The sequence below is a fragment of the Aquarana catesbeiana genome, linkage group LG13, assembly GCF_042186555.1.
Source record: "Aquarana catesbeiana isolate 2022-GZ linkage group LG13, ASM4218655v1, whole genome shotgun sequence".
In the NCBI taxonomy this organism is placed as follows: Eukaryota; Metazoa; Chordata; class Amphibia; order Anura; family Ranidae; genus Aquarana; species Aquarana catesbeiana.
In genome coordinates, this window is record NC_133336.1 from 225,164,980 (window position 1) to 225,189,726 (window position 24,747).

Here is a 24,747-nt window from a genome sequence, read left to right on the forward strand (position 1 = left end):
GAGATACGAAGTAACATTGTTACTTTTGTAACTATTTTGTGTTGGAGGAGGGGAGCTTTGGAGGTTCTCAGGAAAGCTCAGATCTCCTTCCACCTATTTAATAATTAGTTTGGTGATTTAGAGCTCATTGACTTCTGTAGGGCAGTGCCAGGACTGAGCTCTTCTCTGCCATGCTGGGATATACCTGCTGCTGATTTCTTTACCTTTCATACCCATTTAGTTATTGAAATCTCCTTGAGGCACCTCTGTTACCCTCCAGCCAGTTCATGTTCAGCGGATCTCCAATAGGAGACCAGGATTGTACACAGCCCTCTAGTCCTATGTAAGTTCATGAGCTGTGGCTTCCTTTTTTCTGGGCAAATCTCTGCAAGGCTCCACAAGGCAGCAATATATTACTGAGTGCCTTTTAGTCTAGAAAAGTTCCTGGGGGTTAATGGGAAATTTGACATGGTGTCATGCCCCGCCCCCTGTGTATTGTAAAGAAGTGAAATGAGTCCAGCAGGGGGCGCTCTTCTGTGCTGCACCCTTCACCCTACATAGATGCTACTTCCGGGGGCTCACAAGATATAAAATCAATTCATATACCAGTTTACTGACTTTTTCTTTTTTTTAACATTTCCTTTACATTTTGGGTATAATAATGACTATAATGACCTCCAGGGGGCAGTGTATACCAGGCTGTATCTGCTATGAGGTCATTATTATTATATATCATCATATTATATATTATTTTCATCTCTACATATTTTGATACATCTCACCTTGAACTTTGTGATGAACTCCGGCCCGGAGTCTTGGCTGGGCCTGAGGATCGGCTGCACCTCGTATCGGTTCAAGCTGGACTCACTGCAATGATAATCACATTGATTGGTATCCTGACTGATCTCATCAGCCAATAAAAAGACCATTTCTGCACCCCGGGGTCCTGACTGCAACCTCTAAGCTCACTGACCACCTCTTCCAGATGTCCTCTCATGTAGTGGTGGGAACCCCTCATAATGGGCACAGTGGGTGTACAGACCCGGGACCTCAGCACAGGGATGGTGGGAACCTCTCATAATGGGCACAGTGGGTGTACAGACCCGGGAACTCAGCACAGGGATGGTGAGAACCCCTCATAATGGGCACATTAGGTGTACAGACCCGGGAACTCAGCACAGGGATGGTGGGAACCCCTCATAATGGGCACAGCGGGTGTAGAGACCCGGGAACTCAGCACAGGGATGGTGGGAACCCCTCATAATGGGCACAGAGGGTGTACAGACCCGGGAACTCAGCACAGGGATGGTGGGAACCCCTCATAATGGGCACAGAGGGTGTACAGACCCGGGACCTCAGCACAGGGATGGTGGGAACCTCTCATAATGGGCACAGTGGGTGTACAGACCCGGGAACTCAGCACAGGGATGGTGGGAACCCCTCATAATGGGCACAGCGGGTGTACAGACCTGGGAACTCAGCACAGGGATGGTGGGAACCCCTCATAATGGACACAGCGGGTGTACAGACCCGGGAACTCAGCACAGGGATGGTGGGAACTCCTCATAATGGGCACAGCGGGTGTACAGACCCTGGAACTCAGCACAGGGATGGTGGGAACCCCTCATAATGGACACAGCGGGTGTACAGACCTGGGAACTCAGCACAGGGATGGTGGGAACCCCTCATAATGGACACAGCGGGTGTACAGACCCGGGAACTCAGCACAGGGATGGTGGGAACTCCTCATAATGGGCACAGCGGGTGTACAGACCCTGGAACTCAGCACAGGGATGGTGGGAACTCCTCATAATGGGCACAGCGGGTGTACAGACCCGGGAACTCAGCACAGGGATGGTGAGAACCCCTCATAATGGGCACAGCGGGTGTACAGACCCGGGAACTCAGCACAGGGATGGTGGGAACCCCTCATAATGGGCACAGCGGGTGTACAGACCTGGGAACTCAGCACAGGGATGGTGGGAACCCCTCATAATGGGCACAGCGGGTGTACAGACCCGGGAACTCAGCACAGGGATGGTGGGAACCCCTCATAATGGGCACAGCGGGTGTACAGACCCGGGACCTCAGCACAGGGATGGTGGGAACTCCTCATAATGGGCACAGCGGGTGTACAGACCCGGGAACTCAGCACAGGGATGGTGGGAACCCCTCATAATGGGCACAGCGGGTGTAGAGACCCGGGAACTCAGCACAGGGATGGTGGGAACCCCTCATAATGGGCACATCAGGAGGTTTAGCCCTCCAGTATCCACTGTAAACTCAGATATCAGATTGGGTTGAAGGACCTTATGATGGGTACGGCTCACCTCAATATAAACAGCTCCGGTTGGTATCGGACGTTGGTGGTGAGCTGTACGGTGTTGTCATGTAGGGTGTCATTCATCTCAATATTGTCACTAACGAAGAAAGAAAGAAAAGATTTAATGAAAGAATGTTATTATTATTTTGTATTATTTTATTTGGAGAAATTATACATTTTACAGCGGTCACCAGGACCAATAGAAAGGGCAAATCCCCACAGGCAGCAAAACCTGACAGGGGTTCCAACCCTTCCCCCCACTCTATCCCCCAAAAAATAAAACCCATTTTTGGCTTTAGATACACCTAAATACAGAGGGCTCTCATGATCCTCGCATACCGCAATAGAGGAACCCAACATCAGCTGCTCGCTGTTTGGCTGACTCTGTCTAATTGAAACCATCGATGGAGACATGTGATCAGAGAGGAGGAGGGGTTGTAGCCCCCTCATTCAGCCGCATGTGATCTCCTGAAGAGCAAGTCAGAATACCACCCGGCTTCAGTGCTTACCTGACTGCACCCCCTGCTGGCTATAAGTGGTAATTAAAAAAATATGGATCTGCAGCATTAAACCAACTAAATACACAATCGATGTCCTGATAGAATTATGTGCTGTATACGTAAAAGGGGAATGTAGAGAGTCTTCCTATATTTTATACATTATAAGAGGCGGGGAGGATAATAGTAAAGCTCTACAGCTCTGATGTCATTTCCTGCCCCCCGGGTTGAGCGTCCGTCATAGCGGCGCTCGGGTGTGCACTCACCTGCTGGCTGACAGCTTGATCTGCACGCGGTTCAGCAGATTGGTGCAGCTGTACTCAAACTCCAGGATGAACTGAACCTGAGGGCAGAGAGGTCATGTGAGAATCTCCATTCATTTCTATGAGGAGGGCTGTGTGATGTCCGAGACCCTTATCTGAGACCAGCAAGGACGGCCGGGACCGGATCTAGTGGGGGAGGTGCTGGCGGAAGGAGTGATATTCAGCAAATACTGATTGGTGTCACTTTCAGCCGTCTACACAATGACTGCCTTCAGATAAGGGATCCGCCCTCATACAGCCCTTAATTCTCCATGATGTTAAAAAGCCAGGAGCTGGAATTCTCCGAGGAGCCCCAAATAGGATGAAAGAGTTTAACGCTTTCCTGGAGAACATGCTAAATACTGCCCCATCTCCCACCCCCCAACATCCTACCCCCCAACCCCTAACATCCCACCCCCCAACATCCTACCCCCCCAACCCCCAAAATCCCACCCCCCAACATCCTACCCAACCCAACATCACACCCCCCCAACATCCCACCATCCCACCCCCCAACATCCTACCCCCCCCACCCCCCAACATCCCACCCCCCAACATCCTACCCCCCCAACCCCCAAAATCCCACCCCCCAACATCCTACCCAACCCAACATCACACCCCCCCAACATCCCACCATCCCACCCCCCAACATCCTACCCCCCAACCCCCAAAATCCCACCCCCCAACATCCTACCCCCCCAACCCCCAAAATCCCACCACCCAACATCCTACCCAACCCAACATCCCACCCCTCCAACATCCCACCCCTCAACATCCTACCCAACCTAACATCCCACCCCCCCCAACATCCCACCATCCCACCCCCCAACATCCTACCCCCCCACCCCCCAAAATCCCACCCCCCAACATCCTACCCCCCAACCCCCAAAATCCCACCCCCACCCCCCAACATCCCAACATCCTACCCCCCCACCCCCCAACATCCCACCATCCCACCCCCCCCACATCCTACATCCCCACCCCCCAATGTACCACCCTCCCCCACATCCCGTCCTCTCACCTTCTCCAGGGAGCGCAGGACCGGATAGCTGATGCTGCAGGATCTGGTGTTGGATGACAGCGCTGTACACTCCACCTTACTCAGAGCTTCTCCCTGTCAGAGTATAAACTGTGTCATCATCAGGAGGTCATCACTTTCCACCCAGAACTCCACCGGGCTACTCCACCCACATCTCCTATTCCAGTGTTTGGTGGATACCTGAGAGTTGAACCCCCTAAAAGTTCCCACCATCCCTGTGCTGAGTTCCTGGGTCTGTACACCCGCTGTGCCCATTATGAGGGGTTCCCACCATCCCTGTGCTGAGTTCCCGGGTCTGTACACCCGCTGTGCCCATTATGAGGGGTTCCCAGTAGGGGGCAGTGAGGAGTCGTTACCTTTCCAGATATGCTGGAGAAGAGCAGATTCCTGGAGAACCAAACTTTCATGCTGGTGTTGTAGGAATTTTCTTTCCGGTTCTCCAGCTCCACCTCCACCGCCAGCTTCTTCCGATCCCTGCGGATAATATGCGGCTTGTCCCTGGTGGCAAAAAAAAACAAAATAATAAAAAAGTCATGTGATCCGACAAGTCAGCTGACCTCAGAATGGCATATAAATGAAAATAGATTTACAATGGCTACACCTATTAAAGCAGAACTCTGCACCAAGATAAAATCCACCCACTGCTGCAGGGGCATAGTCATAAAAACTATTCCTGTGTGCTCACCGTGTGCCAACAATGTCCATCCGAGCCCTTAGAGCGAGGTCAGTGATACACTCATCATCCTCTCCGCAGTCCTTGAAGAACGGGACCTGACAAGGGAGAAACAGAGGGGGGCAAATATTTATATAACTCTGACATATACCCAGTGGCGGCTGGTGCTCAAAATTTTTTGGGGGGCGCAAACAAACTGAAAAATACTGACCCCCCCCATCAATTGCAGCCTCACTGTGCCCATCAAACGCAGCCACTTGTGCCCATCAAACAAACCCACTTGTGCCCATCATATGCAGCCACTTGTGCCCACAGTGCATGTGTCACCACTGTCATATACCGCATCGCTGTACAAAGATCACTGAGTCAGTCACATCAGTCTCTGTACAGAGGAGCTTACACTCTAATGTCCCCTCCCCCACAGTCACATCAGTCTCTGTACAGAGGAGCTTACACTCTAATGTCCCCTCCCCCCACAGTCACATCAGTCTCTGTACAGAGGAGCTTACACTCTAATGTCCCCTCCCCCACAGTCACATCAGTCTCTGTACAGAGGAGCTTATACTCTAATGTCCCCTCCCCCCACAGTCACATCAGTCTCTGTACAGAGGAGCTTACACTCTAATGTCCCCTCCCCCACAGTCACATCAGTCTCTGTACAGAGGAGCTTATACTCTAATGTCCCCTCCCCCCACAGTCACATCAGTCTCTGTACAGAGGAGCTTACACTCTAATGTCCCCTCCCCCACAGTCACATCAGTCTCTGTACAGAGGAGCTTACACTCTAATGTCCCCTCCCCCACAGTCACATCAGTCTCTGTACCAGAAGAGCTTACACTCTAATGTCCCCTCCCCCCCACAGTCACATCAGTCTCTGTACAGAGGAGCTTACACTCTAATGTCCCCTCCCCCACAGTCACATCAGTCTCTGTACCAGAAGAGCTTACACTCTAATGTCCCCTCCCCCACAGTCACATCAGTCTCTGTACCAGAGGAGCTTACACTCTAATGTCCCCTCCCCCCACAGTCACATCAGTCTCTGTACCAGAGGAGCTTACACTCTAATGTCCCCTCCCCCACAGTCACATCAGTCTCTGTACCAGAAGAGCTTACACTCCAATGTCCCCTCCCCCCACAGTCACATCAGTCTCTGTACAGAGGAGCTTACACTCTAATGTCCCCTCCCCCACAGTCACATCAGTCTCTGTACCAGAAGAGCTTACACTCTAATGTCCCCTCCCCCACAGTCACATCAGTCTCTGTACAGAGGAGCTTACACTCTAATGTCCCCTCCCCCCACAGTCACATCAGTCTCTGTACCAGAAGAGCTTACACTCTAATGTCCCCTCCCCCACAGTCACATCAGTCTCTGTACCAGAAGAGCTTACACTCTAATGTCCCCTCCCCCACAGTCACATCAGTCTCTGTACAGAGGAGCTTACACTCTAATGTCCCCTCCCCCACAGTCACATCAGTCTCTGTACAGAGGAGCTTACACTCTAATGTCCCCTCCCCCCACAGTCACATCAGTCTCTGTACCAGAGGAGCTTACACTCTAATGTCCCCTCACCCACAGTCACATCAGTCTCTGTACAGAGGAGCTTACACTCTAATGTCCCCTCCCCCACAGTCACATCAGTCTCTGTACAGAGGAGCTTACACTCTAATGTCCCCTCCCCCACAGTCACATCAGTCTCTGTACAGAGGAGCTTACACTCTAATGTCCCCTCCCCCACAGTCACATCAGTCTCTGTACAGAGGAGCTTACACTCTAATGTCCCCTCCCCCACAGTCACATCAGTCTCTGTACAGAGGAGCTTACACTCTAATGTCCCCTCCCCCACAGTCACATCAGTCTCTGTACAGAGGAGCTTACACTCTAATGTCCCCTCCCCCACAGTCATATCAGTCTCTGTACAGAGGAGCTTACACTCTAATGTCCCCTCCCCCACAGTCACATCAGTCTCTGTACCAGAGGAGCTTACACTCTAATGTCCCCTCCCCCACAGTCACATCAGTCTCTATACAGAGGAGCTTACACTCTAATGTCCCCTCCCCCACAGTCACATCAGTCTCTGTACAGAGGAGCTTACACTCTAATGTCCCCTCCCCCACAGTCACATCAGTCTCTGTACAGAGGAGCTTACACTCTAATGTCTATGACAGATGCTGAACACTCACCAGCCTTCTCACTGATGAAGGGCACTTGTCATCCAGCACTGGGCTGGACTCCGAGTCGCTCAGGTTGAATCGCAGGAGAACTCCGATCGGCTTCAGATAGTCGGCTGTGTCCTGGGGAGGCAGAAACACCTCATTATGAGCACTAGATGGTGATCAAGAGCACAAGAAAGACATGCGGTATATCTAATAGAGGAGATACAATGTAATGATTCTAGAGAACGCTAGAGGGAATAAACAAAAGAAATGTAACCATGGACTACTGATCACACAGATTCGAAGAACAAATTGCTGTGTAATTTGTTTTATAAATAGACCCCCTAGGAGTGCATGTACTGAGTCAGTTGCGTTGCAGTACTTACATCCTAACATGTTTTAGGCACTGGGAGCTGCAGCAGAGGTAGCTTATTAGAGAAGGGAGACTGAGGCAACCAAAAGTTATTTCAGTTTATAAGTTACCTGGTTGGGCAAGTTACGTCCCTAAATAGTTGTATCTTTTGGGGGTCTCCAATTATTAGATTGGTCCCTTTCCCCCTCTAAGAAATGCTCATTGCTTGGCTGTCAAGTGGATCCAATGGCTTCAATCCACCCAGAGCCCCTCCCCCCCAGGTACTCACAATGACGTGGAAGCTGACGTTCATACAGAGCACCACCCCCGTGGAGATTCGCACACGCTTGCTGGTAAGCTTCTGGAAACTCTTGTCGAAGACGGCGCGGGGGGTCCCTCGGCGGTCATCCAGGGAGAGGTTGTAGTGGATACCTGCGGTGGGGGGATGGGAAGGGTTAGTACATTGGGTACCAATTACTGACTTCGCCATCTCTACGCCATTCATGTGCAAATCATGGAAGTTCGGCATCTTATGTGGGCGCTACCTATGCAAATTTGTCATGCCAACTCCTTCCAGACCGACACCCACCCATCAAGGCATTTTGATTTGCATAACTCCTCCCACTGCTTGAATCAGGCACTGGCATGGGTATAAAATAAGGTTTGAATTGAAAATGTATAGGGGAACCAGCAGTGGCGGCCGCTCATACAGGGCACAGAGGTGTTGCCCCCCCCCCAAATCCATGCGCCCAGTCCCTTTTTTTCTTTTTGGAAAGCCCGTGGTGTGTGAACACACTCCCAAAAACTCCACCCCGGTGCCAAAAAAAGTGCACACACATAAAGAGTGATACACAAAACATGCAACGGGTGTACACAAGTCCTCCGAAATTAAGGGAACCTTGCCCTGATCCCCCCGGGGTGTTAGGCTCCATACGGGGACTGGGGTACTTACACTTGGTCCATCTGGCTGAAACCAAACGGACCCCCATTCTTTGGAGGGTCTGCTGAAACAGACCCACCCAAGTACTAGGTGGGGCTCCCCCTAAGGGAGACCCCATGAGAGCAAGAGAAAAACTCACCCAAGCTCTACCGCTATATAGTATAGTTGGTGTGTAGAGTAGTCAGTGCTCTGGCTAATTAAGCTCACAAAAGATCTATAGAAAGTAAAGGCCGGCAACTCGACAGCTTCTCCATAAAAATATTTATTTAAGCATTACAGCAATAGCATCCAAAAACTGACGCGTTTCGGCCTTAGGCCTTCATCAAAAGCAACAAAATGCTTATGACGAAGGCCTAAGGCCGAAACGCGTCAGAATTATTTAGATTATGTTATTGCTGTAATGCTTAAATAGATATTTTCTATGGAGAAGCTGTCAAGTTGCCGGCCTGTACTTTCTATAGACCTCATGAGAGAGGGCAAACCAAGCCAGAAGGCCATGTCCACCCCCTTCCAAGACTTTCAGGGCAGGTCCGAGGACCTACACCCTACCAGTCACACGTGCAAAACCCATGTACAAACAAAAAAAGACAAAATATTGACAAACAAAAGGGCTTAAATAAAAGAAAGTGGGGAAGAAGAAAGTGGAGGTAAGTGAAAGTGACCAATGTGCAATACAATAGCCGGCCCTTCGGCCAGTAAAAAAAAATCCCTCTGGTCCCAGCCAAAAGACCTGGCCCAAGAGGCAGGTGTGAAAAAAAAAGTGGTACCTTGGTGGCAAAATTCAAAGTGACCCTCACTCACAGTGAAGTTACGGCACCCCTGGACTGCCACTCCAGGGGCACACGCACCACGGGCTTCTGCCCAGCCCAGCCTTTAGCCAGACCAGTGCAGCCCCCCCCATCCCTGCCAGATAGTGAGCCCTTCTAGGTTTTCTCGGGGAGAGCCGTGGCCGCCGAACACGGCCTCCACCAATACTAACCTTTCCAGGCCCCCATTGTGGTCCAGTGGATTTGCATGGCATCTCCCCAGTGGCGGCTGGTGCTCAAAATTTTTGGGGAGGGAGCAAAAAAATTAGAAAAAAACCCATCAATTGCAGCCACTGTGCCATCAAATTCTGCCACTGTGCATCAGACACAGCCACTGTGCCCATCAAACACTGCCACTGTGCCCAACAAAGGCTGCCACTGTGCCATCAAACGCTGCCACTCCGCAGCAAACGCTGCCACTGTGCCCATCAAACACTGCCACTGTGCCATCAAACGCTGCCACTGTGCCATCAAACGCTGCCACTGTGCCCATTAAACGATGCCACTGTGCCATCAAATGCTGCCACTGTGCCAAATGCTGCCAGTGTGCCCATCAAATGCTGCCAGTGTGCCCATCAAACACTGCCAGTGTGCCCATCATTTGCTGCCAGTGTGCCCATCAAATGCTGCCAGTGTGCCCATCAAATGCTGCCAGTGTGCCCATTAAATGCTGCCAGTGTGCCCATCATATGCTGCCAGTGTGCCCTTGAATGCCCGCAGTGTGACCCTCGCCCATTCACCATTTGCCCAGCACTTACCCGCTGCACCACCAAGACAGGGTAAGTGCTGGGCAGACGAGCGGGGTCCTTCAGGCGTCTGCTGCCATCCTCATCTCCCGTCCTCTCCTCCTGATAGGCGTCCAATAGCGGCGCCTGTCGTTTCAGCCAATCAGGTGACAGGTAACAGACCCGAGCACCTGATTGGTGGAGAGGCGGTTCAGTGTTAGGAAAAGCGAATATTCATTCGCTTTTCCTAACACAGCTGAGTGAACTGCGAGCGCCAAGCATGGTGCTCTCTGTTTACCTTTTTTGACGCCTATTAGAGCCTATGGCTCTAATCATGTGCTTCAAAAATACACCCCCCGCCGCAATTCAGATGCCCGGTGCCTGAAAAGGGGCTGGTTGCCTGAATAGGGGATGTGAGCTGCGGCCATAGATAGATTCTCACAATGCATGAATCTATCCATTGGGCATACAGGGGGTGGCTAGAGAGAGGGGGCGGCGCCCGTGCTCCCTTATGGACGCACCGCCACTGCATCTCCCGGATCTCTTGGTCAGGGTGACAGCTCCTCCACTGGACACTGACAGGAACAGAGACCACACTAATCCTAGCCAGAAGGCCCGGATGACCCAGCCTTCGGCCAGACCAGTGCAGCACCCATCCGTACCAGGAGTACCCTTCTGGCCCGTTCAGACTGGACAGAGTACTATCCTCCTAAAATTCCAAGGAGCGCTTGGTTAGGCCCCTGCTGAAACGGACCATCTAGACCAACCTTTCTTAAACTTTTCAACACAGAGGAACCCCTGCTAAAAAAAATAATGAAATCTACAATTCATGATACCTTAGTGTGGTGGTCAGTGGGAAGAATGGACCTTACACTTGTGGTCATTGGGAAGAATTACCTCCTTTACAGAGAGTTAAAAAAAGATCAATGGTGTCTGTGGGGAATTATCTGAGAGGCAGAAATTGCCCAATGCTGAAGGAACCCCTAGCAACCTCTGGAGGAACACTAAGCAACCTCCGGAGGAACCCCTAGCAAAGTCTGGAGGAACCCCTAGCAACCTCTGGAGGAACCCTAAGCAACCTCTGGAGGAACCCCTAGCAACCTCTGGAGGAACCCTAAGCAACCTCTGGAGGAACCCCTAGCAACCTCTGGAGGAACCCTAAGCAACCTCTGGAGGAACCCCTAGCAAAGTCTGAAGGAACCCCTAGCAACCTCTGGAGGAACCCTAAGCAACCTCTGGAGGAACCCTAAGCAACCTCCGGAGGAACCCCTAGCAAAGTCTGGAGGAACCCCTAGCAACCTCTGGAGGAACCCTGGTGGAGAATCACTGATCTAGACACCATCATGCCAAAGGATTTGCATAGCCCTCCCCGATGGGAGCAGCACAGCGCCTCCTCTGGCACCTGATAAGAACAGATACTACACTTGATCTTAGCCAAAAGACCGAGAAGCCCAGTCCCTAATCTACATACAGGGCGCCGGACGCATGGATTCCAGTGTTTTTATTTTTTTTTTTTAATCGCTTGCCGACCGCCACATGTACATTTACGTCGGCAGAATGGCACGGCTGTGCAAATGGGCGTACCTGTACATCCCTTTGAATTTGCCGCCGTGCGCGCACCCCCGACTCGATGTCCACCGGGTGCCCGCGATCGTCTCACAGAGAGGTAGAACGGGGAGATGCCTATGGAGACAAGGCATTTCCCCGTTCTGCCTAGTGACAGGACAGAGATCTACTGCTCCCTGTCATCGCGTCACTTCTAGCCCATCCCCCGCACAGTTAGAATCACTCCCTAGGACAGACTTAACCCCTTCATCGCCCCCTAGTGGTTAACCCCTTCCCTGCCAGTGTCATTTACACAGAAAGCAGTGCATTTTTATAGCACTGATCGCTGTATAAATGACAATGATCCCAAAATAGTGTCAAAAGTGTCCGATCTGTCCGCAGCAATGTCGCAGTCACAATAAAAATCAACAAAAAAAGACAAAAAATTTGTTTTTTTTATATATTTTTGGGGGATATTTATTATAGCAAAAAAGTCAAAAATGTTGCTTTTTTTTTTTTCAAAATTGTCGCTCTTTTTTTGTTTATAGCGCAAAAAATAAAAACCGCAGAGGTGATCAAATACCACCAAAAGAAAACTCTATTTGTGGGGAAAAAAAGGAAGTCAATTTTGTTTGGGTGCAACGTCGCACGGTCGCGCAATTGTCAGTTAAAGCGACGCAGTGCCGAATCGCAAAAAATGGCCTGGTCATTCAGCAGCCAAATCTTCCAGGGCTGAAGTGGTTAAGCACTCTATTAGAGCCAGGGGTGGGTTATGGGGGGGTGGGTTATTGGGGGGGGGGACTGCCACTGGGAACCGGGAAGGCAAAGCTTGAGCTTTATCGTTTTAGTAATAAAATCATCATCAAACAGGTAGCGCATAAAATCCTATGTATGTATTATACGATAACCGCAATCCATCAGAGCGCTGCGACTCCTCGCACCCACCCAGCTGCCTCCTCCGCAGTAAAATCCCCATTTCCTGGCTGTATTTTCCCAGATGTCTCACGTCCTCCAGGTAGGATGGTAAACTCATTATAGTAACTGGAGACCTGAAGAGCCTCTCCTAAATCCCATAATATATATATACACACACTGTATGTATACCCCTTCCCACGCCTCTGATTGGTGCACAGGACCCCCCCCCCCCCCATCCTGCAAGAACGACATAAACAGATGCCTTATATTCAAATAAAATAAAAATCTGAAAGTTCTATTTTCTTTTCAGATTGCAGTACTGAGTGTCTACCATGAGGGGGCGACAGAGCTCAGCTCATTACAATGCAGTCCTTATGCAGGATTCCCTGGTATGGAGTCACAGGCTGTGGCTGGGAAGTATAATTATAGTGTTGGGTATAAGAAGTCCTGTGTAAGCCGCATAGTATTTGTAATGGGCTGTGTTAAACCGGCGGCCTGCGTGGCAGAAGCGGCATGTGAGATACAATGTCTGTGATCGCATCACTCAAAGTGGCTGACAAATTTGATATAAAAATGGGCATAGCAAGACCCCCCCAATGTCATGAATATTACTGAAGTATCCACATTCTTTGAGGAACGTGGAACCTTTACATGTTCCCATGGTGGGGGGATGTGATAGTCACTTCATATCCTTTATTTCCACCTGGTGATCCCGCCAGTAACACACTTCCTGTCCTATGGTGACAACACTCACTATATTGTATATCTGGAGGAGCAAAGTTGTCGGGACTATAGAACTCATCTCCTTTTCCGTAACACAGATAGATGTGCTTTGAAGTCCACATTTCATACAGGGCTAATAACTCATATTTACCAACATTATGGCCCCAGATCCAAAGACACTGGTAACCTCGACTATGGTCCTTTTTTTGGAAGCCCAATTTCTGGGCACTTCCGCATCACACCCAATTTATGGGATAGTTCCACCAAAACCATTCTTCTGAATAAGAAGGGACCATGTATCACCTCCACTTTATGGGTTGGTCCTACCCACACTCTGACTCTAAACGTGAAGGGACCACCAATCATGCCCACTTTATGGGTTGGTTCTGCCTAGACCCTGGCTCTACAGTAAATAGGAGGGGACCATGCATGAAGCCCACTTTATAGACTGGTCCTGCCAGATCCTGCCTCAAAATAAGTAGGAACCTCCTATCATGCTCACTTTATGGGTTGGTCCTGCATCTAAACAAGCAGGATCCTCCCATTTTGCTCACTTTATGGGTTGCTTCTGCCCAGATCCTGCCTCAAAAAGAGCAGGAACCTCACATCATGCCCAATTTATGGTTTGCTTCTGCCCAGATCCTACCTCGAAATAAGCAGGAACCTCCCATTCTGCTCACTTTATGGGTTGATTCTGTCCAGATTCTGCCTCAAAAAGATCAGGAACCTCACATCATGCCCAATTTATGGGTTGCTTCTGCCCAGATCCTGTGTCTAAATAGGCAGGAACCTCACATCATGCCCACCTTATGGGTTGGTCCTGCCCAGATCCTGCCTCCAAATAAGCATGAACCACCCATCATGCCCACTTTATGGGTTGGTCCTGCCTCTAAATAAGCAGGAACCTCCCATCATGCCCACTTTATGGGTTGGTCCTGCCTCAAAATAAGCAGGAACCTCCCATCATGCCCACTTTATGAGTTGGCCCTGCCCATAGCTCCCAACTGTCCCTGATTTCGAGGGACTGTCCCTGATTTGGAGCAATGTCCCTCTGTCCCTCGTTCCTCCTCATTTGTCCCTCATTTTGGTCTGATCTATATAAAATACACTTTTTATCTATCAAAAAGTGTTTTCCAGCGCTAAACCTTTCATCTGATTTCTAAATTGCTGCATTTGTAAATTCCAAAAGCCAATATAAAGGAATAGTAGTGGTAAAAAAAGAACTTGTGGTTTTAACCAATCTTGTTTTTTGTACAATTCTCCTTTAAGGAGGCGTGGCAAGGGGTGTGTCCTATGCCTACATACTTTTGCTGATAGGTGTCCCTCATTCCCATCTCAAAAAGTTGGGAGGTATGCCTGCCTCTAAATACGCAGGATCCTCCCATCAAGTCCTTTTTATGGGTTGGTTCAGCCCAAATCCTGCCTCTATAAGCAGGAACCTCCCATCGAGTCCACTCTATGGGTTATATAATATGCAGGAACCTCCCCTCATGCCCATCGTATAGGTTGGGCCCTGCCCAGATCCTGCCTCAAAGAGAGCAGGAACCTCCCATTATGCCCACTCAATGAGTCAGTCCTGCCCAGATCCTGCCTCTAAATACGCAGGATCCTCCCATCAAGTCCTTTTTATGGGTTGGTTCAGCCCAGATCCGGCCTTTAAATAAGCAGAAAAATCCAGTTTCTGGGCTGGACCCTCCCAGAACCGGCAGTGAAGCCTTTCCCTTACCACGAATGGCAGCACCCGAGAGCTGATGGAAACATCGGCTGGGGTGCTGACAGCACTGGATTCCAGGACCGGTAAATGTCCTACTATTAAAAGTCAGCAGCTACTATTTTTTTTGCTTGGGGGCGGAACTCCGCTTTAAATACTTAATTTGCCCACTAGATGGTACCAAGTATCACTGTTACTTTGCTCCACCTACCCTGTTTCCCCGAAAATAAGACCTAGCGTGATTGTCGGTGATGGCTGCAATATAAGCCCTACCCCCCAAATAAGCCCTACCCTGTTTCCCCGAAAATAAGCCCTACCATGAAAAGAAGACCTACAAGGATTTTAACTAGGGCTTATTTGGGGGGTAGGGCTTATATTGCAGCCATCACCGACAATCACGCTAGGTCTTATTTTTGGGGAAACAGGGTAGTGGCCAAACATGGTATTTTCTGTTTTAAATCAATGAAAAACAATCGAAAAGCACAGGAAATGGCCTAATAATATTAGAGGCAGTGTCTGGGCGGGACCAACCTATAAAGTGGGCATGATGGGTGGTCCCAGACGATTTAGAGGCAGGGTCTGTGTATGACTCTAAAAAAGGCAAGGACTACCCATCATGCCCACTTTATGGGTTGGTCCCGCCCCCACACCCTGCCTTTAAATAGGCAGGGACCGCCCATCATGCCCACTTTTTTGGGTTGTTCCTGCCTCCAAATAAGCGTAAACCTCCCATCAAGGCCACTTTATTGGTTGGCTCTGCACAGATCCTTCCTCTAACTAAGCAGAAACCTCCCATCATGCCTACTTAATGGGTTGGTCCTGCCCAGACCCTGCCTCTAACATTAGGCTATTTCCTGTGCTGGTTGAATGTCCTTTGTTAATTTAAAAGGTAAAATGCTGTATTTGGCCACTAGATGGTGCTAAGCATTAAACTCCCATGGTACTTACCTCCATCTAGTGGCCAAATGTGGTATTTTCTCTTTTAAATCAATTAAAAACATTTGATCAGCACAGGGACTAACCTAATAACATTTGTTTTTTGTCCCCATTCATATGGAAGGAGTGTACATGTACTTTTACTGGGCAAATTGCTATAGACTCCCTATAGTTACTAAACAATAGTATGGGAATATTTTAGTCCTAATAATCTGAGTGCCTTTGTGAGGTTGGGAGGGTTCCTTTCCTACCTGCCATAAGCTGCTGGTTGAACCTGAGGGACACACCTCTGTATAACTGTAGATTTTCGTTACAGGAGTAAATATGGCGGTACTGACCGAAACGAATGTCCGATTTTTCGGGTAACTTGGAGCTGACGGAGAAGCAGACGGTGATATTGAGGCAGACGGACTCTTTGCCCTTCCGCTCGCAGTTCTTCTGCAGCATGTTGATGGAGGACGGGGTCACCTGGAGGGTGGCGTTGACCCGTACGATACTCTGCGACCTGCAAGAAAGATGCAAAACGTCCCTTATAGAGGCAATTCTCAGCTCCGCCCCCTTCTGTACTGATAACTGAGTGCTGTACGAGGACCACCATATATTATTAAAAGCCATTCTTGAGCTCCAGCCATTGAATTTGCCTAGACTGAGATGATGTCCTCAGTCTGCTGCTGCAAGAGGAAGCATTTACTCAGTCTTCCCCCCAGTGATCAGACTATACATTGTAACTTTGCAGCAAGCCACAAGCCAAGAACTGCACAGACACCACATTTTGGGTAAGTACCTGAGCACGACCACTGCTCCCTGGCTCCCGACTGTCAGGTCCACCAGGCTGTCCCCATCCAAGTCCATCAGTGCGCTCACGCTGCGGCCAAAGTAGGTGAGTCCATGGTGAAAGGAGGCGGAGTCTATTCTCTGTAAGGCAGACATAAGAAAAGGGAGACAATAAATGCTGGTCACATGACTAGAGGGGCGACATTCGTAGCATGGCTACACAGCACTGTGCCAATGCGTGTTAGGTAGATACTTCATTCAAACCAATTCTTTACATTGAACATGAAACACCATTTTTGTTGGCGAAGGAAAACTATTTCCAGCTCGGTTCTACACATTACAAGTTTCTTAACACACTGCATAGGGGATTCTTACCCGTTTCTGTCCTGGAGGGACTGGGACAGTCCACTACAGTCAACTTCCTTAAGTGCTCAGTGGGAGGGTTTGCCTACTACAATCACATGACCAGCCCTAGTGTTACAATAAGGGTAAATCTGCTGGGAACGGCCATCAGCCAATCATGGAGGCAGGAAATGAGATTTATGGGTGTGGTCTATTCACAAATAGTATAGGGAATGCCTCTGAGGTTGTTGTAGTTGCAAGGAAGTACTTACATTTTGGGTTGCTATAGAAAAATATATAATCGAGGGGCAGATGTGATGGACCACCTGGTCTTTTTCTGCCATCACTCTTCTATGTTTCTACAGTATATCTGGCTTCAGATTAAAAAGGAAATGTCCTTTTTAATCACATTACAATTTGGTGTTACAACAGAATGGTTTGTATGGCAGTTATGTAGATTACATGGATGGCAACTGTCCCGGATTTGCTGGGATAGTCCTCGGATACCTACGATGGTATGTCCCGGATTTGCTGGGATAGTCCTCGGTTCCTACGATGGTATGTCCCGGATTTGCTGGGATAGTCCTCGGTTCCTACGATGGTATGTCCCGGATTTGCTGGGATAGTCCTCAGTTCCAATAATGGTGGGTCCCGGGCCATGTCCTGGGATCACAGTGTCCCCGCCTATTTTAATAATGCACATGCACAGTAACAATGTAACAATTGTAGAGAATGAGGGGACTAAGATACCATGCGTTACATTTATTTGCTATTTCCCTCTAACGTTCTCTAAGCTTGTTACATTGCATCTCTTGTAAAAAAGATGTATGTATTTCCTATGCTTCTTAGCTCAATCTAGTGGCCATAAGAAAAGAACATTTATTCAGAAAAATAGCCAAAAAAAAGTGTTTTTTTCATAAATGCCGATTCGCTGGACGAATGGCAATGGAAAATTTTTAAGAACAGACCCCTAAGTGTTTTTCATGCGATGACTGACCTGCTTGTAGGATGGCAGGATGGTGTTGCCGCGCCCATGGTAGATGTACACCGCCCCCCGGTGGTTGTCCTCCAGCGGGGCTCCCACCACCACATCATTGAACCCATCGTGGTTGAGGTCTGGGGCGCTGGCCATGGAGTAACCGAAGCGGGAGTCTTGCAGTTTGCGGTCAGCGTGGAGCGTGCCATTCAGGGTAAGGAGCACCTGCATGAAAAGGTGAGGACATTGTAGTAACTGATGTGGGTATCCATATTCAAAGAGAACCTGTCATAAGGTATGAAGGTCATCTCTGCTGACCTTGGCCAGGCAAGTGTGTAAACATTTGAAGATTAAACCCCCCTGCATGTCATGACTGAACTGAATGTCTTTTCTACTGATAGAATTATGTTGGCTACCATTGTTGTCCTTTCCTTCTAACAATGCTAGTTGCCTGCCTATCATGTTAATCCTGTGACATTAGTACTTCCTAAACCACATAACGCAGACCAGGAGATGGGACTTCATTGGCTTTATAGGCTTTTAGAAGAAGAGGTAATGGTAGCCTCCATACATTTCTTAGTAGACGTCTCCTTGAAGTCACATTAAGTTTCGGCATGCAGAGTGGCCCTCAAAGGGGCTAAAATTAAAATTTATACACAAGTGTCTGGTGAACTCATGGGAACTCCATAAAAAAACAATTTCCATATTATTGGTTCTAGCGGAGTCCTATTAGGCATTACCTGCCCCACCCTGTAGATATAAACTCGTCCTGCTTCTTTGTGATGATGTCCAAGAAACATAGGAGCAGCCACCAGGAGAACGTCAGTGACCCCATCTCTATTAACATCCACTGGGCACACCTCGCTGCCGAAATACGAGCCAATCTGGAGGAACAAAGGAGAGGGCATTGAGTAATACAATAGAGGAAAAGATAAAGCCCACCACTTATGGAACCCTCCAGATCTACAGGAGAGGACATTGAGTACCACAATAAAAGAAAAGGTGAAGGCCACTACAAATTGATCCCTCCAGATCTACAAAAGGAGAGGACATTGAGTACCACAATAAACAAAAAGCGTAAAGCCCATCACAAATAGATCCCTCCAGATCTAAAGAAGAAGAGGACCATACCACAATAAAGGAAAAAGTGAAGCCCACCACAAACGGGCCCCTCCAGGTCTACAGAAGGAGAGGACATTGATTACCGCAATAAAGGAAAAGGTGAAACCCACCACAAATGGATCCCTCCAGATCTACAGAAGGAGAGGACATTCAGTACCGCAATAAAGGAAAAGATGAAGGCCACCACGTATGGCACCCACCAGATCTACAGAAGGAGAGGACCTTGAGTACCGCAAAAAAGAAGAAGGTGAAGCCCACCACAAATAGGTCCCTCCAGATCTACAGAGGTTCTAAATCTCTGGTATATTGGCCTTTAAAAGTACCCACAAAAAAGGAAAGTAATACAAATACAAATAAACAGTAACTCTTTTTAATAGAGACGTTTTATACTTGTTTTGTTCTCGTCTCCTCACATTGCCTATATCTCCCTCACAGCTGTATTTATTCTGTCAAAGGTTCTGTGATGGAGAAAAGCTAAAGATGGTGATCTACCAAAGCCTTGGGTGGAAATAACTCTTTAAAAATTTTGATTTTACGTTCCTGTATATCTTTTATGAATCTACCAATAAAAACAATCTAAAGGAGTTTTTGCCATCTTTTTACTTACCTGCTCCCCCACCAGGGCTTGAGAGATGGTCAGGTCTCCACTTCTGGACATCTCAAATAAAATTACCTTGCCCCTGTGTTTGAATCTGGGGGCTCCGGCCACATACAGTGCTTTTCCGCTGCGAAGTGTGATGGAGGAAACTGTATAACCTGGGGAGCGAGATCAGAAGGTAAATGGGGTATTGTTTACGCTATTGTGTGCTCCTATTTTCATGTAAAGCCCACCCCCACCTTGTGATTGGCATCAGTGCTGGGACAAGGTACTACAGCACCTAAGGCCAAAGGGCCAAACTGCACCCCCTGCCCCCAAGGGCTGTGAATTATTTAGTAGTATACAGTAGGTTGCAGGTTCTACCCTTTTGAGCCTCCCTTCTGCTAAGGTGCCCAAAGTGGATGCCTCTCCTGCCTACCCCTCTGCCTGACCCTGACTGGCATCCTCTGGTGCCTCTAGCACAGCTTCACCACCTCTCAAATTCTTGGCAATGCCCCTGAAAGTTAATGACAACACCACTGCTACTGTTGATGGGTGAGCTCCATTATTGGGTATTCAAGTCCATATACCTAATTTGACAATGTTGGGGCTGATCATTGTGAAGCTCCATTATGGGGGATCAACCCCCCATAACCAATGTGACAGTGCTGGGGCCTGGTGATAGGCAAGCTCCATAATGGGGGAATCAACCTCCCAATACCCAATGTGACAGTGCTGGGGGCTTGTCTGGTGATTGGTGTGCTCCATTATGGGGGATCAGGTACCATGCAAATTGTTTGCTGTGGTCAAGTAGAGGCTGGAGTGGAATAAGAGGGAAGTGGTAGTAAGCTTCGGAGGGTGTCTAGCACAGATTGGTGGCTAGGTTGGTTTGAATACCCCTTCCCCCTTTTCCCGATAGACTTGTTTTATTTGTGGGTATCTCCAGGTCCCATAATAATAATATGTTACAGTAACAATAATTTGTACTGCCATAGCTTTCTATAATGTATCTTCACCTTCAGTGCCTCCTCTAACCCTGGCTAACTCTGGACTCCAGAGATTCTGCAAAGTCTGTATTGAGGCGATACATTGATTGTTTATAGAGAAGAACATGGTGTCAGATGTGGGATTACAGTTTTGCTCCCTGCCCGTGAAAAGGGAACCCTGCCTTGTATGAAGTGTTAGATCCCCGACCCAGTGCCAAAATGTCAGAGTACCGAGGTAAGCAGCGTGGTTCTTCATCTTGACCGGGAACTCCTTCTCAAAGGCTGCACGAGGAGGCATCACCCGGCTGTCCTTGTATTCCTTCAGCACGGCCCCATCCCAGTTGTACGCTCCAACTGTCCCGAACAGAATCCCATCCTATGGGGACCAAAATCAGGGACAAATCTGTAGATTATACTAACATAGCTGGGCTTAGAATAGACATAAGGACAACAAACTCTTGGTGAGCTCTGCTGTTGGAGGGACGTATCTCAAGCCAAAAGATTTTTTCTAATTTTAAAAAGAATTGAATTTTAAAGTAGTCACCAGAACAGGAATAGATGGGAATCCTTCCAATGGGGACACCATACGTAACAACAATATGGTCCTGTATCCCAGGATATTATTAACCCCACCAATGGTTACCATATTGTTCACCCACATTCTGGGTGGACGCATCCAAATCATGTCCACTTTATGGGCTAATCCCACCCAGAACTCGCCTTTAAATATCTGGGTGCCATCCATCACTTCCACTTTATGGGTTGGTCCCACCCAGACCCCACCTTTAAATATCTAATCACCACCCATCACTTCCACTTTATGAGTGGGTCCCACCCAGACCTTACCTCTAAATACGTGGCCACCACCCATAACATCCTCTTTATGGGTTGATCCCACCTTGGCACCACCATTCACATCCACTTTACAGGTTAGTCCTATCCAGACCTCTTCTCTAAATATCTGGGCACCACCCATCACATCCAATTTATGGGATGGCCCCACCCAGCCCTCTTCTCTAAATACCTGGGCATCACCCATCACATCCACTTTATGGGTTGGTCCCACCCAGGCCTCTCCTCAAAATATCTGGGCATCATCCATCACATCCAATTTATGGATCTGTCCTACCTCTACCTTAAATATCTGGGTACTACCCATCACATGTAATTTATGGGATGGTCCTACCCAGATCTCTCCTCTAAATATCCAGGCACCATCCATTACATCCACTTTATGGGTTGGTCCCACCCAGATCTCTCCTCTAAATATCCGAGCACCACTCATCACATCCACTTTATGGATTGGTCCCACTCAGACCTCTGGGCACCATCCATCACATCCACTTTATGTGTTAGTCCCACCTCTCCTCTAAATATCCGGGCACCACCCATCACATCAAATTTATGGGTTGGTCACACCTAGACCCCCCTTCTAAATATTTGGGGACCACCCATAACATCCACTTTATGGGTTGGTCCCACCAACAGCCCATCTCTAAATAAGTTTTGCTCATTCATCACATCCGCTTTATGGGTTGTTCCCACCTAGAACTTGTCTTTAAAATGTCTGCTCACCACCCTTCACTTCCACTTTGTGGGTTGGTTCCACCCAGAGCCCACCTCTACATATATAGGGACCACCCACTCATTGCCCAAATAATTCCTTTTTGTGTTACATGTGCAGTAACTCAAACAAGGTTGACATTGTGATCCCAGGACATGGCCTGAGACACAACATCGGCCAAAATGGCAAATGCGGGACAGTTGGGGTCTATGGGATACTTGTTCCAGTGGCAATTGTCTAAGAGGGAATTTCTCCTCACTTTGGAAAGATTTACTCCCATTTCCTGTTGCGTCTTGGGGACAGGAAGTGAAGACAAATCTTTGCAAATGGACACACAGACCAAAACAAAAAAATAAAAAAAAAAAGCCTGGAGATTTAACCATTCACTAAATTTGATCAAAGTCCAAATCAATCTAATTTTTTTTTTCCATTTTGGATATTTAGGTAGGTTAGAAGGGTTAGAACCCTTTTTTAGGTTGTATTATAGTCTGAGTCTTTCTGTCCAGGTAATGCCCTTTCCCCTCATTTCCTGCAGCTGTCACCAAGACAGGAAGTAAAGCAAAATCAACTGAATGGAGACACAGGCATTGACAGATGGTTCTAATTCTTATCCCACTAAAATTAAAAAAAGTTTTGTCTGGAGTCGGGTTTTAGCAGATGTTCAGGCTGTCGTGTCACAGTCCTGAAAACATCTTGTTGTTATGTGTTTAACAAATATGTTCCCGACATGAATTATGACCTTAAACGCGTGTCATCTGCTCTGACGGCGATGAAAGACATTTGTGCCAGAACACCCGGCATCCACTTACACACAGTTGTCCCTCATAAACCACTGAGACGTTTTTTAATGACTTGGAATGTGGACTCTTATATACAAATAATACGGATGTCATTACTCAGGGCCCACTTCTATCATTTGCATATCAGCAGGAAGAGTTAAAGCTGAAGTCTTAAGTTTCTTTCCTCTCCTTCATCAACATGCTACCAAAATGTTTTAAACAAAAAACTTTCCCTTTCTATTACATACTTTATTATATGTAATCAATGGGTCCCTGTACTTCTTTATGCAATGCAGGCAGGTCATGTCTGGTGGGAGGGGCCAGCAGGGTGCTATGATAGTTTCAGGAAGCTATGTACAGCACCCTGCCAGACCCTCCCACCAGCCATGACCTACCTGCACCTGCCTCAGTATTCCTCTCAAGAGAGTCCTCAGCCCTAATGCAAGCAGTGGGCTCCTTTTGGGAGGAGTTAGGCAAATATAAAAATGCCTGGATTGGTGGATGTCAGTCTGGAGGAGTGGGCATTCCTAGGTAGGCCGAATTTGAAAATGCTGAACCTCCATGATTGAAAGAACTGAAGTCCAAAAGAATGAAAGGGGTGGGGGCCAGGGGCAGTCAGGCTGGGGAGGAAATACCTAAATGATGCTGGATGCCCAAGATAGGACTGGGCCTCGGAAGGGTTAAAACCTGTAGTTTTAAATGCTGTCTATGGGAAACACTGTTCAAATTGACATGAAGTGAGGGGAATCCACTGGGATGATTCCCATGTTTACATTTGGGGGTCACCAAAACAGGAAGTGAGTGAGAATTTTCCCAATGGTGCTACAGACAGCAATAACCTAGAATACGTTATAACACCCCACATCTGCCCATAAATACAGTAAAACAAAGGTTTTCGGCTAGATTTGGCCTTTAGAGGACAATCTCTGGTATGTTGGGTTTACTGCCCCTTACAATCATTGGTTGGTTTAGCTCCACCTGATAGATTTGTGAAATCTTGCAGAGGGTTGTTAGTAGTAAAAGGCAGGTTCTCCGATTTTCTCACCTCCAGAACGTGAATCGAGAAGCCCACTTGTGACATCTCCAGTTGGAAGGAGCTTTCGTTGGTGCCATGAGTCCCTGGGGAGGAAACACTGATAAAAATCTGTGTATTATAGAGAAGTGCTGTTTTATGCAATTAATGTTAAACTAATAGCATGGTGTCAAGGAGTAGGAATTCAGCTCTGCACCCCCTGTGCACCACCCAGCTCTGCACCCTCTGTGCACCACCCAGCTCTGCAGCCCCTGTGCACCACTCAGCTCTGAAAACCCTGTGCGCCACTCAGCTCTGCGCCGCTTGTGCACCACTCAGCTCTGCGCCGCTTGTGCACCACTCAGCTCTGCGCCGCTTGTGCACCACTCAGCTCTGCGCCGCTTGTGCACCACTAAGCTCTGAACTACTTTTGCACCACTCAGCTCTGCACCCCCTGTGCACCACTCAGCTCTGGACTCCTTGTGCACCACTCAGCTCTGCGCCGCTTGTGCACCACTCAACTCTGACCTTCTTGTGCACCACTCAGCTCTGCACCACTTGTGCACCACTCAGCTCTGCACCCCTTGTGCACCACTCAGCTCTGCACCCCTTGTGCACCACTCAGCTCTGAACTCCTTGTGCACTACTTAGCTCTGCACCCTTGTGCACCTGTACATCCTGTGCACCACCCAGCTGTGCGCCCCCTGTGTCCTACTCAGCTCTGTGCCCCATGTGTACCACCCAGCTCTGCGCCCCCTGTGAACTGCCTAGCTCTGATTCCCATTTTGCACCACTCGGCTTTGCACCCCTTTTGCACCATCCAGGTCTGCCCCCCACCTCGTACTACTCATCTCCGTCCCTGTGGCACCACCCAACTCATAACCCACATTGCACTATTTAGTTACATTCCTCTTGCACCACCCAGCACTACTCAGTTCTGCACTCACCTTGCACTACTCAGCTCCATCCTTCTGGCACCTCCAGCTCTGCACCCA

General features: G+C 48.5%; 1 protein-coding gene and 1 pseudogene across 1 annotated transcript in view; both read right to left on the reverse strand.

The window, feature by feature from the left end:
• ITGA10 (integrin subunit alpha 10) overlaps positions 1 to 24,747 on the reverse strand; it is an 81,629-nt gene that overhangs the window by 15,885 nt on the left and 40,997 nt on the right. Inside the window, exons 10-24 of the mRNA XM_073609332.1 lie at positions 23,786 to 23,859; positions 20,629 to 20,773; positions 19,442 to 19,590; positions 18,453 to 18,596; positions 17,734 to 17,937; positions 16,405 to 16,535; positions 15,959 to 16,125; positions 7,609 to 7,751; positions 6,995 to 7,105; positions 4,826 to 4,911; positions 4,497 to 4,638; positions 4,123 to 4,215; positions 3,066 to 3,142; positions 2,310 to 2,399; positions 762 to 846 (exon numbers count right to left, since the gene is read on the reverse strand). Coding sequence (XP_073465433.1) covers positions 762 to 846; positions 2,310 to 2,399; positions 3,066 to 3,142; positions 4,123 to 4,215; positions 4,497 to 4,638; positions 4,826 to 4,911; positions 6,995 to 7,105; positions 7,609 to 7,751; positions 15,959 to 16,125; positions 16,405 to 16,535; positions 17,734 to 17,937; positions 18,453 to 18,596; positions 19,442 to 19,590; positions 20,629 to 20,773; positions 23,786 to 23,859 — 1,841 coding nt within the window. The remainder of the gene's footprint in view (positions 1 to 761; positions 847 to 2,309; positions 2,400 to 3,065; positions 3,143 to 4,122; positions 4,216 to 4,496; positions 4,639 to 4,825; positions 4,912 to 6,994; positions 7,106 to 7,608; positions 7,752 to 15,958; positions 16,126 to 16,404; positions 16,536 to 17,733; positions 17,938 to 18,452; positions 18,597 to 19,441; positions 19,591 to 20,628; positions 20,774 to 23,785; positions 23,860 to 24,747) is intronic.
• Positions 11,139 to 11,244, reverse strand: LOC141120770 (U2 spliceosomal RNA; annotated as a pseudogene).